The 19530-nt window shown below is 41.7% G+C and overlaps 1 protein-coding gene across 3 annotated transcripts in view; it reads right to left on the bottom strand.

Moving 5' to 3' along the window:
- Positions 1 to 16506, bottom strand: part of LOC134350860 (deubiquitinase DESI2) — a 170354-nt gene extending 153848 nt beyond the window's left edge. For 2 of the 3 annotated variants that reach the window (XM_063056634.1, XM_063056632.1), the window contains exons 1-2: positions 7388 to 7420; positions 569 to 711 (exon numbers count right to left, since the gene is read on the bottom strand). In XM_063056634.1, coding sequence (XP_062912704.1) covers positions 569 to 711; positions 7388 to 7391 — 147 coding nt within the window. In that variant the 5' untranslated portion in view covers positions 7392 to 7420. Of the gene's footprint in view, positions 1 to 568; positions 712 to 7387; positions 7421 to 16410 lie in introns of those variants that run through there. The other variant, XM_063056633.1, reaches the window with a different exon arrangement.
- Positions 16507 to 19530: the final 3024 nt, after the last annotated feature.

Raw genomic sequence — 19530 nt, 5'->3', positions numbered from 1 at the left:
CTTCAATATGCAAGGGGGTTAGGAAAATCAGGATGGTGCTGAATTGCAAGACAGGAAATTTGTTGCATGCCTATGAGATGGTTTTTTAGAGCAGTTTGTGCTTGAGCGCCATCTTAGATTGAGTGTTGTGTAATAATCCAGATTTTATTAGGAAGCTTAAGGTAAAGGAATCCTTAGGAGGCAGTGATCACTATATGATTGAATTCATACTGCAAATTGAGAGGGAAGAGCATAAGTCACATATATTAGTATCGCAATGGAATAAAGGGAATTAAAAAGGCATGAGAAAGGAGCTTGCCCAGGTAGAACAGAAGGGATACTGCCATGGATGAAGCCAGAGCGGAGGTGGCTGAAGTTTCTAGTTCACAAATGCCGGATAGATATATCCCACAGAAGAAGATCTCAAGTGGCAGGGGTAGGCAAGACCAGGGAAGTTGTGGACTGCATAAAAGCCAAGGAAAGGGCAAATAAGGTAGCAAAAGCGAGTGGGAAGTAGGATGACTGGGAAGTTTTTAAAATCCAACAAGTGGTAACTACAAAAGCAGTAAGAAGAGAAAGGATCACTCACAACACACTGGAGGAACTCAGAGGTCGGGCAGCATCCGTGGAAATGATCAGTCAACTTTTCGGGCCGGAACCCTTCGTCAGGACTGAAGAGGGAAGGGGCAGAGGCCCTATAAAGAAGGTGGGGGAAGGGTGGCAAGGAGAAGGCTGGTAAGATCCAGGTGAAAAACAAGTAAGGGGAAAGATAAAGGGGTGGGGGAGGGGAAGCCGGGAGGGGATAGGCAGAGAAGGTGAAGAAGGATTAGGGGAAAACACAATAGGCAGAAGGAGGCGGAACCATGAGGGAAGTAGTAGGCAGCTGGGGGAGAGGGCAGAGTGAAATAGGGATAGGGGAAGGGAGGGGGAGGGAATTACCAGAAGTTGGAGAATTCAATGTTCATACCAAAGGGCTGGAGAAGGGAAAGGATGAAATCTGAGGGAAAATTAGCCAATAATATAAAGCAGGATACTAACAATTTTTTTCAGTTATATAAAGAGTAAAAAGGAGGTGAGAGTCGATATTGGACCACTAGAAAATGATGCTGATGAGGTAGCATGGGGGGGGGGGGGGAGAGAAGAGACAAAAAAATGGTGGATGAACTTAATAAGTACTTTGCATCAGTCTTCACTGTGGAAAACACTAGTAGTGTGCCTGAGGACCTTTGAGTGTCAGGGAGCAGGAGAGAGTACCATTGCTATCTCAAAGGAAAAAGTGCTAGGCAAACTGAAAGGTCTAAAGGTGGATAAGTCACCTGGACCAGATGGACTACATCCCAGAGTTCTGAAAAAGGTTGCTGAAGAGATAGCAGATGAATTGGTCATGATCTTTCAAGAATCACTTGATCTGGCATGGTTCTGCAGTACTGGAAAATTGCAAATGTCACTCCACTCCTTAAGAAGGGAGGAAGGCAAAAGAAAGTAAATTATAGGCCAATTGGCCTAACCTCAGTGGCTGGAAAATTGTTGGGAGTCCACTACTAATGATGAAGTTTTGAGGTACTTGGAAACTAATGATAAAATAAGTCAAAGTCAGCACGGTTTCCGTAAAGGGAAATCTTGCCTGTTAGATTTCTTCAAGGAAGTAACAAGCTGGGTGGACAAAGGAGAGGCAGTGGATGTCATTTACTTGGATGTTCAGAAGGTATTTGATAAGGTGCCACACATGAGGCTGCTTAACAAGATAAAATCCTATGGCATTACAGGAAAGATACTGGCATAGATAGCGAAATGGCTGACAGGCAGGAGGCAGCGAGTGGGAACAAAGGAAAAAAAAGGGGGGGAACCCCATTAGGTGTACGACCCATGCGTCATACAAAAAGCTTCTAAAGGTAAACATCAAACCGCCAGCAAGAAAAAAATCTATACCAAAAATTTACAATTAAATCGTGGAGGAAATCTATCAATTAACTCAAATGATAATAACGAGCAAATAAACCCCATCTTTTTTCAAAATCAAATAAAGGTTCAAAGGTTCGACTTCTAATTTTCTACAAACTAAGACACAGCATCACTTGAGAGAACCATTGTGACAAAGTGGGAGCTGATGTATCCTTCCACTTCAACAAAATTGCCCTCCAAGCTATCAATGTAACAAATACAATAACATGTTGGTCAGACACAGAGATACCACGGATATTTTGAGGAATTATTCCAAAGAGCACAGTTAATTTAAGTTGTAAATTAATTTTAAGTGCTTTAGAAATTATTGAAAAAACTGACTTCCAGAACTGTTCCAATATAGAACAAGACCAACACATGTGTCAATGTAGCTGTCTCAGTTTTACATCTATCACAATAACTATCAACATTAGAAAATATCTTAGACAGTCTCTCCTTCATCAAATGGTAATGATATACAATTTTAAATTGAATCAGTGAATGACTAGCACAGATCGAAGAAGAGTTAACCAGCTTCAGAATCCGCATCCAATCCTCCGTCATAAAAGTTAAATTGAGTACCTTTTCCCAATCTTGTTTAATCTTAAATAAAGGACACGTATCCCATTGTAATAATAAATTATAAATTCTTCCAATAGAACCCTTTGTTGAAGGGTTCATACTCATAATAGCATCTAACAGGTCAGCCTCCAATATATAAGGAAAATTACTTAAATATTTTTGTAAGAAATAAGACCATAAGACAATAAGACAAAGGAACAGAAGTAGGCCATTCGGCCCATCGAGTCTGCTCCGCCATTTTATCATGAGCTGATCCATTTTCTCCTATTTAGTCCCACTGCCCCACCTTCTCACCATAACCTTTGATGCCCTGGCTTCTCAGATACCTATCAATCTCTGCCTTAAATACGCCTACTGACTTGGCCTCCACTGCTGCCCGTGGCAATAAATTCCATAGCTTCACCACCCTCTGACTAAAAAAATTTCTTCGCATTTCTGTTCTGAAAGGGCGCCCTTCAATCCTGAAGTCATGTCCTCTCGTACTAGACTCCCCCATCATGGGAAACAACTTTGCCACATCCACTCTGTCCATGCCTTTTAACATTCGAAATGTTTCTGTGAGGTCTCCCCTCATTCTTCTAAACTCCAAGGAATACAGTCTAAGAGCGGACAAACGTTCCTCATATGTTAACCCTCTCATTCCCGAAATCATTCTCGTGAATCTTCTCTGTACCCTCTCCAACGTCAGCACATCCTTTCTTAAATAAGGAGACCAAAACTGCCCACAGTACTCCAAGTGAGGTCTCACCAGCGCCTTATAGAGCCTCAACATCACATCCCTGCTCCTATACTCTATTCCTCTAGAAATGAATGCCAACATTGCATTCGCCTTCTTCACTACTGACTCAACCTGGAGGTTAACTTTAAGGGAATCCTGTACGAGGACTCCCAAGTCCCGTTGCATCTCAGAACTTTGAATTCTTTCCCCATTTAAATAATAGTCTGCCCGTTTATTTTTTCTGCTAAAGTGCATAACCATACACTTTCCAACATTGTACTTCATTTGCCACTTCTCTGCCCATTCTTCCAATCTATCCAAGTCTCTCTGCAGACTCTCCGTTTCCTCAGCACTACCGGCCCCTCCATCTATCTTCGTGTCGTCAGCAAACTTCGCCACAAAGCCATCTATTCCATAATCCAGATCGTTGATGTACAATGTAAAAAGAAGCAGCCCCAACACTGATCCCTGTGGAACACCACTGGTAACCAGCAGCCAACCAGAATAGGATCCCTTTATTCCCACTCTCTGTTCCCTGCCAATCAGCCAACGCTCTATCCACGTATGTAACTTTCCCGTAATTCCATGGGCTCTTATCTTGTTAAGTAGCCTCGTGTGGCACCTTGTCAAAGGCCTTCTGAAAATCCAAATATACAACATCCACTGCATCTCCCTTGTCTAGACTACTTGTAATTTCCTCAAAAAATTGTAATAGGTTTGTCATGCAGGATTTTCCTTTAAGGAATCCATGCTGAGTTCTGCCTATCTTGTCATATGCCTCCAGGTACTCTGTAACCTCATCCTTGACAATCGACTCCAACAACTTCCCAACCACCGATGTCAAGTTAACAGGTCTATAATTTCCTTTTTGCTTCCTTGCCCCCTTCTTAAATAGCGGAGTGACATTTGCAATCTTCCAGTCCTCCGGAACCATGCCAGAATCTATCGACTTTTGAAAGATCATCGCTAATGCCTCCGCAATCTCCACAGCTACTTCCTTCAGAACACGAGGGTGCATTCCATCTGGTCCAGGAGATTTATCTACCTTTAGCCTATTCAGCTTCCTGAGTACTTCCTCTGTCGTAATTGTGACTGCGCACACTTCTCTTCCCTGCCACCCTTGAGTGTCCGGTATCCTGCTGTCTTCCTCAGTGAAGACTGATGCAAAATACTTGTTCAGTTCCTCTGCCATCTCCTCATCTCCCATTACAATTTCTCCAGTATCATTTTCTATCGGTCCTATATCTACTCTCACCTGTCTTTTACTCTTTATATACTTGAAAAAGCTTTTAGTATCCTCTTTGATATTATTTGCTAGTTTCCTTTCATAGTTAATCTTTTCTCTCTTAATGACCTTCTTGGTTTCCTTTTGTAAGGTTTTAAAAACTTCCCAATCCACTGTCTTCCCATTAATTTTTGCTTCCTTGTATGCCCTCTCCTTTGCTTTAACTTTGGCTTTGACTTCTCTTGTCAACCACGGTTGCATCCTTTTTCCACTCAAAAATTTCTTCTGTTTTGGAATATACCTGTCTTGCACATTCCTCATTTTTCGCATAAACTCCAGCCACTGCTGCTCTGCCGTCTTTCCCGCCAGTGTCTCTTTCCAGTCAACTTTGGCCAGTTCCTCTCTCATGCCACTGTAATTTCCTTTACTCCACTGAAACACCGACACATCAGATTTCGATTTCTCTTTTTCTAATTTCAGTGAACTCAATCATGTTATGATCACTGCCTCCTAAGGGTTTCTTCACCTCAATCTCTTCAATCACCTCCGGTTCATTACACAATACCCAATCCAGTACAGCCGATCCCCTAGTGGGCTCAACAACAAGCTGTTCTAAAAAGCCATCTCGCAGACATTCTACAAATTCTCTCTCTTGAGATCCAGTGCCAACCTGATTTTTCCAATCTACTCGCATGTTAAAATCCCCCACAATTATCATAACACTGCTCTTCTGACAAGCCTTTTCTATTTCCAGTTGTAATTCGTAGTCCACATCCCTGCAGCTGTTTGGAGGCCTATAAATAACTGCCATTAGGGTCTTTTTACCCCTGCTATTCCTTAGCTCAACCCATAAAGATTCTGCACCTTCCGATCCTATATCACCTCTTTCTAACGACTTAATATCATTTCTTACCAATAAAGCCACGCCTCCCCCTCTGCCTACCTTCCTATCCTTCCGATACATCGTGTATCCTTGGACGTTCAGCTCCCAGAGACATGCATCCTTTAGCCTGGTCTCAGTGATGGCCACAATATCATACCTGCCTAACTGTCTAACTTGAAGGTATTGTAAAAAGTGTGAGTATGAAAGAGAATATTTATTAACTAATTACTCAAAAGACATCAATCTATCTTCTTTAAATAAATCCAAAAAAGAATTAATACCTTTATTTTTCCAGAGTAAAAAAATTGGATCACTCAAAGGCGGCTTAAAAAAGTAATTTCAATAAATTAAACTACAAAGTTTAAATTTTTTAAGATTAAAAAAATTGCGGAACTGGAGCCAAATTTGTAAAGAATGCTTAATCACAGGGTATAGGTTTAAATTAGTAACTTTAGCTAATTGTATAGGTAAAGCAACTCCCAATAACGAGGTTAAATAAAACTGTTTCACAGCTTTCAAATTCAGGTCTACCCAAATTGGCCGATCGTTCTTATCAACCCAATATAACCAAAAGCACATGTATTGCACATTAACAGCTCAGTAATACATTCTTAGCAGGACCTCCATCCTTTTTCAACATTTGTAAGTGACATTTACCAATTCTTGGTCTTTTATTATTCCAAATAAAAGATAAAATAATAGAATCAATCTAATCAAAAAACTTCTTAGTCAAAAAAACAGGGATATTCTGAAATAAATATAAAAATTTTGGTAAAATTATTTTAACTATACGGATACGACCGACAAGTGAAAATGTAAGTTGACTCCATCTACTAAATAAATAGTTCATAAATAAATGCTTAGTAGGGTTATTTTATTATCACCAAAAATTTTTCAATCCTTAAAATGATTTTTCCTTGAGACATTGTAAGTGTTGTTTACTTCAATGTACTCATGTTATTTTTGAATAATTTCATAATAATAAAAAGATTTGAAAAGAAAGAATAAAGGAGGCCTTTTCAGGTTGGCTACCAGTGACAAGTTCTTCAGGGGTCAGTTTTGGGACCGCTACTTTTCACATTGTTTGTCAATGATTCGGATAATGGCTTTGTGGCAAAGTTTGTGGCCAATACGAAAACAGATTGAAGGGTAGGTAGTGCTGAGGAAGCAACGCGATTGCAACAGAAATTAGACAAATTGGAAGAATGACCAAAAAAGTAGCAGTGTTGGGAAACGTGTTTTGGTAAAAGGAACGATAGTGCAGACTTTTATCCAAATTGGGAGAAGGTTCAAATATCAGAGGTGCAGAGGGACTTGGGAGTCATTGTGCAAGACTCTCAGAAGGTTAATTTACAGGTCAAATCTATGGTAAAGAAGGCAAATGCAATGTTGGCATTCCACTCTCTGGGAAAAGTAGTTCCTCCTCATCTCCGTCCTAAATCTACTCCCCTGAATCTTGAGGCTATGTCCCCTAGTTCTAGTTTTACCTACCACTGGAAACAATGTTTCTGCTTCTTATGTTATCTGTCCCTTTCATAATTTTATATGCTTCCATAAGATCTCCTCTCATTCTTCTGAATTCCATCGGGTACAGTCCCAGGCGAGTCAATCTCTCATCATAGTCTAATCCCATCATCTCTGAAATCAACCTGGTGAACCTCCTCTGCACCACCTCCAAAGCCAGTATATCCTTCTTCAAGTAAGGAAACCAGAACTGCACACAGTACTCCAGGTATGGCCTCACCCTGACCTTCCCAGTCCAAGGTAGAGAGGACTGGGAATTAAATATCATGGGATATCTGCTAATACAGGATAGGCAGGAAGGTGAGGTAGCACTCTTAATTAAAGATGAGATCAGGGCGATAGTGAGAGACGATGTAAGATCTAAGGAGCAGAATGTTGAATCCATCTGAGTAGAGATTAGGAATAGTAAAGGGAAAAATTCACTGATGGGAGTTGTCTATCAATCACCAAATAATAACAGTACAGTGGGACAGGCAATAAACATCTGAGGCATACAAGAATGGAACAGCAGTAATTATGGGGGGCTTTAACTCACACATAGATTGGGTGAATCAAGTTGGTCGAGACAGTCTTGAGGAGGACTTCATAGAATGCATCTGTGATGGCTTTCTTGAACAGCATCTTACTGAACCTACAAGGGAACGTGCTATCTTCGATCTGGTCCTGTGCAATCAGACAGGTAAAATTAGTGATCTTGTAGTAGGGATCCTCTTGGAAAGAGTGATCACAGTATGAATGAATTTCTCATACAAATGAAGGGCACAATAGTTTGATCGAATACCAGGGTATTATGCCTAAACAATAGAGACTGCAATGGGATGAGGGAGAATTTGGCTAGTGTAGAGTGGGAACACAGGCTATATGGTTGGACAGTTAAGGAACAGAGGAAGACTTTCCAAGAGATTATTCACGGTGCTCAACAGAAGTGTATTCCATTTAAAAACAAGGACAGTAAGGGTGGGGAGAACCAGCCTTGGATAACTAAGGAAATAAAAGACAGCATCAAACTAAAAGCTCGTGCAGACAGAGTCACCAAGAGTGGTGCGAAACTGGAAGATTGGGAAAACTTTAAAAAGCAACAAAGTACCACGAAGTGAACAATAAAGAAAGGGAAACTGGATTATGAAAATAAACTAGCACAAATTATAAAAACGGATAGCAAAAGTTTTTATAATTACAAAAAGTGGAAAAGGATGGCTAATGTGAATGTAGGTCCCTCAGAGGACGAGAAGGAGGAATTGATACTGGGTAATGAGGAAATGGCCAAGGCTCTGAATGACTATTTTGTGTCAATTTTCATGGTGAAGGAGACATCTAAGATGTTATGGATGCCATGGGAGGTGGGGATCTCGATATAATAGCTATCACTAAAGAGGTAGTGCTGAGCAAACTTGTGGGCCTGAAGACAGATAAGTCCCCTGGTCCTGATGGAATGCATCACAGAGTACTCAAAGAAATGGCAGAAGTTATAGTAGAGGCGTTGGTGATGATTTACCAAAATTTTTTGGACTCTGGGCAGGTCCTGGCAGATTGGAAGATGGCAAATATCACGCAACTGTTCCAAAAAGGATGTAGGCAAAAGGCAGGTAACTATAGGCCAGTTAGTTTAATATCTGTAGTTGGGAAAATGCTTGAAGCTATCATTAAAGAAGAAATAGCAAGGCATCTGGAAAGAAATGGATGCATCAGGCAGACACAGCATGGATTCAGCAAAGGGAAGTTATGTTTGACAAACTTACTGAAGTTCTTTTAGGATATAACAAGCGCAGTGGATAGTGGGGAACAGATGGACGTTATTTACTTGTTTTTCCCGAAGGCATTTGATAGGGTGTCACTTAAAAGACTTGTCCATAAGATAAGAATGCATAGAGTTGGGAGTGATAGAGCATGGTGGAGGATTGGTTAACTAATATAAAGCAGAGTTGGGATACATGGGTATTACTCTGGTTGGCAATCAGTGGTGAGCGGTGTGCTGCAGGGGTCAGTGCTGGGCCCGCAATTGCTCACAAAATACATTAACAATTGGGAATAGGGGACTGAGTGCAGTGTAGCTAAGTTTGCTGATGATACTAAATTGAGTGAATAAGCAAATTGTGCAGAAGATATGGAGAGTCTGCAGAGAGATATAAATAGGTTAAGTTAGTGGGCAAGGGTCTGGCAGATGGAGTACAATGTTGGTAAACACAAGATCATCCACATTGGAAGGAAAAATGAAAGTGCAGATTATTTAAAGGGTAAAAAATTGCACCATGCTGCTGTGCAGAGGGACTTGGGAGTGCTTGTGCATGAATCACAGAAGGTTGGTTTGCAGGTGCAACAGGCTATCAAGAAGGCAAATGGAATGTTGGCCTTCATTGCTCGAGGGATTGAATTGAAGAACAGGGAGATTATGCTGCAACTGTACAGGGTGAGGCCATACCTGGAGTACTGTGTGCAGTTCTGGTTTCCTTACTTGAAGAAGGATATACTGGCTTTGGAGGTGGTGCAGAGGAGGTTCACCAGGTTGATTTCAGAGATGATGGGATTAGACTATGATGAGAGATTGACTCGCCTGGGACTGTACTCGATGGAATTCAGAAGAATGAGAGGAGATCTTATGGAAGCATATAAAATTATGAAAGGGACAGATAACAGAAGAAGCAGAAAAATTGTTTCCAGGGGTAGGTAAAACTAGAACTAGGGGACATAGCCTCAAGATTCAGGGGAGTAGATTTAGGACGGAGATGAGGAGGAACTACTTTTCTCAGAGAGTAGTGAATCTATGGAATTCTCTGCCCAATGAAGCAGTGGAGGCTACCTCAGTAAATATATTTAAGATAAGGTTGGATCAATTTTTGCATAATAAGGGAATTAAGGCTTTTGAGGAAAAGGCAGGGAGGTAGAGATGAGTCCAAGGCCAGATCAGCCATGATCTTATTGAATGGCGGAGCAGGCTCGACAGGCCAGATGGATCAATCCTTCTTATATTGTTATGTTATATCTGGGGTCACAGTGAAGGAAAAAATTGTAGGTTCGGCCTCAGTGAAGTATACAATATTCACTGATGAATGTGTTAAAACATATGATTCTGAGGGGAATTGACAAAGTAGACAAGGAGAACTTCTTCACTCAAGATGAGAAGTCTTTAGAATTTTCTATCCCAAAGAGTAGTGGAGGCGGAACCTGACAAGACTGTTAAACAACTCAAGTAGAGGATAAAGAGGTGGAAGGGAAAGGTAGTGAAGACCAAGAGCAGATTAACCATGGTCTTGCTAAATGGCAGAGCCAGCTTCATGACTCCTGTTCCAGTTTCGCATGCTCTAACTTCTGCATTAACCTTAATGGAATGCATTCAGTTTTAATTTACATGTGATTTTATCACACAAACTCTTTAGTACCCATACACATTGTTTTAACTACCAAGGAGAGTTAAGGAACCTAATGATTTCCTTCCAGATACAAGACATTTATGCACTGGGTTGTAACGAACATCGCAAAGAAAGCGCAAAAAGCACCTCTACTTTCTCAGAAATATGTGAAGCTTTGGAACAGTCATCTAAAACTCTGTCAAACTGTAGATTACAGTGGGAGAGTAACCTCATCACGGCTTGGTATGAAGACACCCAGGAACAGAAAAATCTACAGAAAGTGGCAGATACCACCTAGTCCAATACAGGCTAAGCCCTCCCCACCATTAAGCACTACCACAAGAAAGCAACATAGATAATTCCACTCACCTCGACTCTGAACTGATTCCATAACCTACAGACTCATTTTCAAGAACTTTACAACTCTGTTCTCAGTATTTTTTATTTGTTTTTGTTTGTACCATTTGTCTTCTTTTGCACATTGGAATTGTTGGTCAGTATCTGTGTAGTTTTATTAAATTCTATTGTAGTAGAATAGTGTAGTTCTGATGAAGGGTCTCAGCCTGGAACAACAGCTATTTATTGATTTCCATAGATGCTGCCTGACCCACTGAGTTCCTCCAGCACTTTCTGTGTGTTGTTCTGGATTTCCAGCATCATGGAACCTCTTAACCCACCTTATTTCGCCACATTCCATCAACAAACTTCACAGATTCTAACACTCAGCTACAAACTAGGAGGGAACTTATAAAGGCCAATTAACCTACTAACCTGCATACTTTTGGGAAGTGAAAAGAAACCAGAGCACCCAGGGGAAATTCACATAGTCACAGGAAGAATGTGCAAACTCTGCAGGGGATTGAGCCCAGGTCATTGGAGCTGTGCTGTGCTGTCTCGATGTATATAAGCTGCTATAAAACCCAACTTATTTTCTCCTTGTATATCTACTTGAACATAAAACCTTGTGAAATGGGGACAAACAAGATTTGCAGATAAACCTCCATCAAAAATGTCACAAATACAGGTGAACTTGGTCGCAAAATAAGTAAAATTAAGTATAGCATTCAGAAGGAGGTAAGACAACAAACAATGGTCTTGATGAATCCTTCTCCTTGAGCTTTACAGAGATAACGGTTACAGTTAGTGCCTTATTTATGTGACACTGTTGCAAAATAAATCACTTATAAATTCCACAAAATTAAATAAATGCATAATATTTTGAGTTATTTTAAAAAGTGACTTTTAAACTCCACAGAAATGTCAAAGTTAATAAACATGGTTAAAGTTGGATAGTATGAATGAGCTTCTCTAATATAAATTTAAATTAATTTAGTTTGCCACTTTGGAAACCGCTTCATCAGAACTACACTACTCTACTACAATAGAATTTAATAAAACTACACAGAAAGACTGACCAACAACTCCAATGTGCAAAAGACCACAAATTGTACAAATAAAAGCAAATAAATAATACTGAGAACATGAGTTGTTGAGCTCTTGAAAATGAATAGATATACTCATGTAGAAACAGTTCAGAGTTGAGGTAAGGTGAGTAGCTTTCTTGTGGCAGCAAAGTATACCGCTTTGGATACTATTGTGGGGGATGTCCTCCCAGGGGAATGCCATGGAGACCAGGTTACTGTCACTGATCATGGATCCGTGGTGCAGAAGGAAAAGAGGGAGAAGAGGGGAGCAGTAGTGATAGGGGACTGAATAGTCAGGGGAACAGACAGGAGATTCTGTGGACATGACAGGACACCTGAATGCTATGTTGCTCCCAGGAGCCAGGGTAAGGGATGCCTCGGATCGTGTCCAAAACTGTTTGGAGAGGGAGGGAGAACAGCTAGATGTCCTGGCACATATTGGTACCATAGGAAGGAAAAGCAAAGAGGTCCTGAAAAGAGAATTTAGAGAGCTAGGTAGACACTGAAAAGTAGGACATCCTGAGTAGTAATTTCCGGATTGCTACCCATGCCACATGCTAGTGAGGGTAGAAAAAGGATGATTTAACAAATTAATGTGTGGCTGAGAAGCTGGTGCAGGGGACAAGACTTCAGGTTCTTGGATCATTGGGATTTCTTCTGACGGGTTGCACCTGAACTCAAGGGGAACCAATATTCTTGCGAACAGGTTTGTTAGAGCATCTGGGGAGAGTTTAAACTGATTTTCCAGGTGGGTGGGAACGACAGTGAAGGGACGCAGGATAGGACGGATGGTAAAAAAGTAGAGATAGCATGCAGTCAGGCTGTCAGGAAGGGCAGGCAGATGATAGGACAAAATTGCAGCCAGCAGAATGAATACCAGTGCACTAGAGATGCAGAATCAAAAAGGGCAGCAAATACAGTACTCAAAGTGTTATACCTCAATGTTCGGAGTATAAGAAATAAGGTGGATGATCTTGTTGCACTTTTACAGATTGTCAGGTATGATGTGGCCATCACTGAACCATGGCAGAAGGATGGTTGTAGTTGGGAGCTGAATGTCCAAGGTTACACGTTGTATTGGAGTTATAGGAAGGAAGGCAGAGGGGGTGATGTGGCTCTGCTGGTAAAGAGTGGCATCAAATTAGTAGAATGATGTGACATAGGATCGGAAGATGTCGAATCCTTGTGGGTTGAATTAAGAAACAACCTAATGGCAGGCCTCCCAAATGTAGCTGGGATGTTGACAACAGGATTACATGAAATAGAAAAGGCTTGTCAAAAGGGCAATGTTATAGCAGTCATGGAAGATTTCAACATACAGGTCGATTGGGAAAATTAGGTTGGCAATGGATCTCAAGAGAGTGAGTTTGTTGAATGCCTACAAGATGGTGATTAGGGAGCTTAAGGAACCCCAAGGAGGCAATGATCCAATATGATTAAGTTCAACTTGAAATGTGACGGAGCAGTATTTCAGTGAAGTAAAGGAAATTACAGTGGTATGAGAGGAGTTAGCCAAAGTAAGTTGGAAGGAGATGACAGCAGAACAGCAATAGTATGAGTTTCTGGGAAAAATGAGGATACTGCAGAATAGATGTATTCCAAAAACAAAGAAATACTCAAATGGCAAAACAGAACAACAGTGGCTGACAAGGGAAGTCAAAGCTAATGTAAAAGCAAAACAGAAGGCATACAACAAAGCAAAAAATAGTGGGAAGACAGAAGATTGGTAAGCTTTAAAACCCTACAGAGAGCAACTAAAAGAATCATTAGGAGAGAAAAGATTAAATATGAAAGCAAGCTTACAAACAATATCAAAGTGGGTATTAAAAGCTTTTTCAAGTATGTGAAAAAATAAAAGAGATGAGAATGGATCGAAGATTGCCGGAACATGAGGTCGAAGAAATAATAACAGGAGCCAAGGAGATGGCAGATGAAATAATGAGCATTTTGTATCAATCTTCACTGTGGAAGACACAAGCAGTGTGCCAGATGTGGAAGGGTGTGAGGGAAGAGATGTGAGTGCAGTTACTATTACAAGAGAGAAGGTGCTCAAAAAAGCTGAAGGACCTAAGTCACCTGGACCAGACGAACTGCACCTTGAGTTCTGAAGGAGGTAGCAATAGAGACTGTGGAGGCATAGGTAATGATCTTTATAAAATCATTGGACTTTGGCAAGGAACCCAAGGACTGGAACATTGCAAATATAACTCTACTCTTTAAGAAAGGAGGAAGACAGACTGGGAGACCGTTTCGCTGAACACCTACACTCTGTCCGCCACAGAAAGCAGGATCTCTCAGTGGCCACACATTTTAATTCCACGTCCCATTCCCACTCTGATATGTCCATCCATGGTGTCCTCTACTGTCAACATGAAGCCTCACTCAGGTTGGAGGAACAACACCTTATGTTCCGTCTGATGGCATGAACATTGACTTCTCTAACCTCCGTTAATGCCCCTCCTCCCCTTCTTACCCCATCCCTTATTTATTATTATTTTTCCTCCTTTCTTTCTCTCTCTTTTTTCTCCCTCTGTCCCTCTCACAATATCTTCCTCTGGTGCTCCCCTCCCCCTTTCTTTCTCCCTAGGCCTCCCATCCCATGATCCTCTCCCTTCTCCAGCCTTGTATCCCTTTTGCCAATCAACTTTCCAGCTCTTAGCTCCATCCCTCCCCCTCCGGTCTTCTCCTATCATTTCGGATCTCCCCCTCCCCCCTCACTTTCAAATCTCTTACTATCTCTTCTTTCAGTTCGTCCTGACGAAGGGTCTCGGCCCAAAACGTCGACTGTACCTCTTCCTATAGATGCTGCCTGGCCTGCTGCATTCCATCAGCATTGTGTGTATGTTGCTTGCATTTCCAGCATCTGCAGATTTCCTCGTGTTTGCGTTCTTTTGTATCAATAGTCCATTGACTTGGCTGGAATGGTTATCAAACTGATTGTTCTTTTGTATCAGTGATCTTATAAATTATAACAGTTCTCAAAGGTGAACAGTGAACTTGCTGAACCACCGGAAGGATAAGAACGCTTCTCCCCTGATGTCGGGACCAAGTTCACTCGCCGGCTGAGCTCAAAGAAATAAACGGGCCAAAAGATAAGTAACGATCTTTTGTGCTGTGGCTATTTGGTCTGACATATTTTAAATTTACAGTGGTGGGGCAGATAGTGTTGAGGAAACAGGTAGACTGCAGAAGGGCGTAGATTAGGAGAACAGGCAGGAGAGTGGCAAATGAAATACAATATTGTAAAATGCATAGTCATGCACTTTGGTAGAAAAAAATAAAAGTGCCGACTATTTTCTAAAAGAAAATCCAAAAATCTGAGATGCAAGGGGACTTGGGAGTCCTTGTGCAGAACACTCTAAAAGTTAACTTGCAGGTTGAGTCAGTGGTGAGGAAGGCAAATGCAATGTTAGCATTCATTTCAAGAGGTCTTGAATACAAGAGCAGGGATGTGATGATGAGGCTTTATAAGGCACTAGTGAGACCTCACCTTGAGTATTGTGAACAGTTTTGGGCTTGTCATCTAAGAAAAGATGTGCTGGCATTGGAGAGGGTTCATTGGAGATTCACAAGGATGATTCTGGGAATAAAAGGGTTATCATACAAGGAATGTTTGATAGCTCTGGGTCTGTACCAGCTGGAATTTAGAAGAATGAGGGGTATCTCATTGAAACCTTTCAAACGTTTGAAAGGCCTAGACAGAGTAGATGTGGAAACAATGTTTCCCATGGTGGGGGAGTCTAGGACAAGAGGACACAGCCTCAGGATAGAGGGACGTCCATTTAAAACAGCGATGTGGAGAAATTCCTTTAGCCAGAGGATGGTGAATTTGTGGAATTAATTCCTACGGGCAGCTGTGGAGACCAGGTCATTGGATGTATTTAAGGCAGAGCTTGATAGGTTCTTGAATGGACACGGCATCAACGGTTACAAGGAGAAGGCCAGGAAGTGAGGCTGAGGAGGGGGAAAAAGGATCAGCCATGATTGAATGGCAGGTGGTGCAGATGACGCGCCAAATGGCCTAATTCTGCTCCTATGTCTTTTGGTCTAAATAATCTTATGAAAGATTTTAATCAACAAGTTGTCATTAAGTTTTAGGCAGAGTTTAAAAACTTTCAGTTTAACTTTGAGAAATACTTTAAACCAAATCTTAGGCCATTTTATGCTATACCACATCTCAACCAACAAAATAAAAACAGTATCTCTCAAAGCTGTCTAACCTGCAACATAAATTCAAGTTTCTCTTTCGACAAATGCTGTTTGATCTGCTTCCCGAATTTTGTTTTCATTTCAGATTTCCAACATCCGTATTTTTGTTCGACTCACAAGCATACAAACTCCTTGAAAATGTAAATATTATTACTCAAAGTAGTCCCGATTAACAAAACGAGAAAGCACTCTCCACAAAAACACGACTGAGGAAAAAACAAATTCTACTTCCAACTAAAATAAAATATACAAATAAAAATCCAGAGATAAAATATACAAATCCAAAGTGGACAACAAATTCCTCCATTTATCGGATATCTTGAAATTTACAAGATATAGATATTCTGGTCTCAATTGAATAGGGTTTCTGTTTGAGACCTATTTCACTGTTTCTTTGTTAAATTGAATAAATTTAGGAGTGATGGAAAGTAAATGAAATTAAAGCCGGTTGCGCCTTAAATGAATGCAAACAGTAATGTGGAAAGTTGGGAGTGTTAGCAACAGATCGCAGCTACTTGAGTAAGTTATGGGGGAAGGTGGTGAAGACGGAGGGTACCTTCGGCCGCTGCTTCACTCACCATGTCGTAGACGTTGAGGATCACCGGCTCGTTAGCCATTCTCTCTGTACCGGCTCGACTCCTCTTCCTCTTCCTCTTCCTCGTCTCGCCCCCTCCCCTCCCCTCCCCTCCCCTCCCCTCCCCTCCCCCTCCTCACCCGGCCCCTCCCTTTCTGTTTACAAGCGCACCCCCCACCCTCCAAAAGAAATCCGCACACGTTCACCGCCACCGCACAGCTACAGACGGATGGGTCAGGCGGGTGGCCACGCGCATGCGCGTTCACATGCCGCGGAGGCGGGGTGGAAGGGAGAGAGAAAAAAATTCCCTAACTCAGCGCACAGTTGTCTCCAGCCTCCCACCGCAGGCGGCGACGTCTCAGGAGGAGGAGAAGCCCTGCTCTCTGGCTAGTCGAAAGCGCCACCCAGCGGGCGACGGCTTGGCGAATGGAGCGGGCAGCGTCGATGCTGGCCAGGGTGAGATATTAGAGTGGAAACGGCAAGACGGAGCTCTGTAGTCAATCTTACGTATGCGCTATGTTAATTTAAGATCATGTTTGTCCTAATGAACCGTGTTGCAAAAAGCTAAAAGCAAAACAATCATCCTTGCAGGAACTAAGAGAGAAGCAACACCAGAATGATTTCAGGAATGAAAGGGTTGCAATATGAGGAACGTCTGTATTCCCTGGAGTTCAGGATAATGAAGGGGGATCTCATAGAAACATTCCTAATGTTAAAATGCCTGAACAGATTAGATATGGCAAAGTTATAGGTAGGGGAGTCCAGGATAAGAGGACATGACTTCAGGATTGAAGAGATTGAACAGAGGTGCAGAGAAATTACTTTAGTGAGGGGGAGGAGAACGTCGACTCAGACCATGAGAGGCCTGCGTCGGGCATTTTCATGCCTTACAAGGCGCAGACTGGAAGTCTGTGTGGGGTGCCACTCCTCGCACAGACTAGAGTAATGTGTGATTAAGTGACTTGCTCAAGGACACAAACGCGTTGCCACAGCTGAGGTTCGAACTAGTGACCTTCAAATCACTAGACGAACGCCTTAACCACTTGGCCATGTGAGAGGGTGGTAAATCGGTGGAATTTGTTGCCACAACCAGCTGTGGAGGCCAAGTCATTGGGTGCATTTAAGGCAGAGATAGATAGGTTCTTGATTAGCCAGGGCATCAAAGGGTATAGGGTGAAGGTGTCGTGGTTTCTCGTTTCTCACAAATGACAAGGAGACGCAGAAAATCCTTCAAGAAGTTTTAAACTTTAATTTGCAAATCAAAGCTGAGACAATCAGAAAGGTAGTTGCTGACTGCCCATCGAGGCTCGTATACAGCATTTTTTATAGCAATTTCCTATCTTAGCTACATTATCATATCCAGTCGCCCTGTGATTACATATCATAAATATATCCGCTCTCAACTTTCCACTATTGATTTACTCCCCAACTTAATTATGTCCTAGTTTACATTTTAGACCAGGTGTCCTCTCATCCCTAACCACAGTTATTTCTTAATTAGTCTTGCTGCCACATATTTCATCACCTTACTCACCACCGTTATCTTTCTACTTGGTTTCATTCTAGTTCTCTTCATGAATTAATAGTGATTAGGTCAAAAGTCATGGCTACATAGTGAATACCCTCTATTCAGCTAGCAGTGGTTACATAGTAAATATAGAAAATACAATGCATGCATTTGAGTAAATACTGAAATACTGTTGAGTAAATACTGTAATACATAGAAAATATAATACATAGAAAATATAATGTATGCGTTTACATTTTCCAATATAATCCTCCCTTTGAGACCCACAGGGTCTCATACAGAGAGAGAGAGGACTCAGAGTCTATGCACAAAAGCTCAAATAAAGCCACGCATTTACTCCCAAATTTGGGTTAAACTATAGTTTCCTGTGCTTAGGACTCAAAGTGTTCTCTCCCTACCTCCCTAGGCCGCTGAGCCAAAAACCCATCCCTTCGTATCTGAGACAGAGAAAAAGACTCAGGAGCCTTCTCAGCCTAATCCCCACATATTTCATCTCTCTCCTGTTCGTCTTGCGTGTCTTGTAGACTGTACGAATAGATCATCAGTGCCTCCTTCTCCGTAGGGCTCGACCCAACAATTTTCAGGAGCATTGGAAACCGTTTCATTGCAACACGCACTACAAGCGACTTGAGGCATGGAAGAAAACAGCACAGAATGACCGCACAGCTTAGCAATACAATACCCATGGTTACTGTTAGTTTACTGTTTAACCAGTCAAAGAACTGGTGTCCAAACCCTGCATTTTGTTTAACTTCCTTTCTTAGATTTTTCAGTTTATTCATTGCTCTGGTAAACGATCCCTCTGGACTAGTGTTCGGTATAAAAGTACAGCACTGTTCCCCAAACATTACACAAACTCCTCCTTTTTCTGCCAATAGCCAGTCTAGTACTTGTCTATTTTGCCACGCCACTCTACTGGTTGCATTTAGCTGCTGTCCCAAAGCCTCTAGTGCATCATCGGTGTAGTTAATGAACCTCTGTTGATTATAATATATATAATTTATCCATTCAACATTTTTGCTAATCCCTATTACAGGTATAAGTGCTTCCCAACCCGCAGCAATCTCATTTCATGCCCTAAAACTCGTTAGGTATACCCCTCGGCTGTCCTATACTGTCGATCAGAATCGTCAGGTCAGGCTCATATTTTCTCTTCCTCCGTTTTAGTGTTTGTTACCTCGAGGTGTCAAACTGTATTTCAGGGGATACTACAACTTCTTGAATCAGCATAACACGGGTACATGTACCCGCCCAATTAAGGGGAAGCATGGATCTCAGACCCCCCTCCTGTCCACACAGCCACCAGGTATCTGCTAACAGGATGGTCTGGGAGTTCAGTGCATCCTCGGGCAGAGGGGTACCTGTCTGGTATCTTCGGCCTGGGGTTACATCCCAAATCTTAACACAGTTGCCGCTGAAGTGCCCAACCGAGAGGTCACCCGTCCGTGTGAAACATTCATAACTCAAATGTTCCTGCATTTTAAGCTTTCCCAAAGTGGGTGTCTGGCTTCTTTTATTTATAGCCCACGGTCTGCTATAATTACAGTTAGAGGCAAGCTTGTTTTGATCAAACTGCGAGGAAGCCTGGTATAACAT

Source organism: Mobula hypostoma, chromosome 8 (genome assembly GCF_963921235.1).
Source record: "Mobula hypostoma chromosome 8, sMobHyp1.1, whole genome shotgun sequence".
In the NCBI taxonomy this organism is placed as follows: Eukaryota; Metazoa; Chordata; class Chondrichthyes; order Myliobatiformes; family Myliobatidae; genus Mobula; species Mobula hypostoma.
Note: the sequence above shows the minus strand (reverse complement) of the source record. Positions and strands in the feature narration are given on the sequence as shown.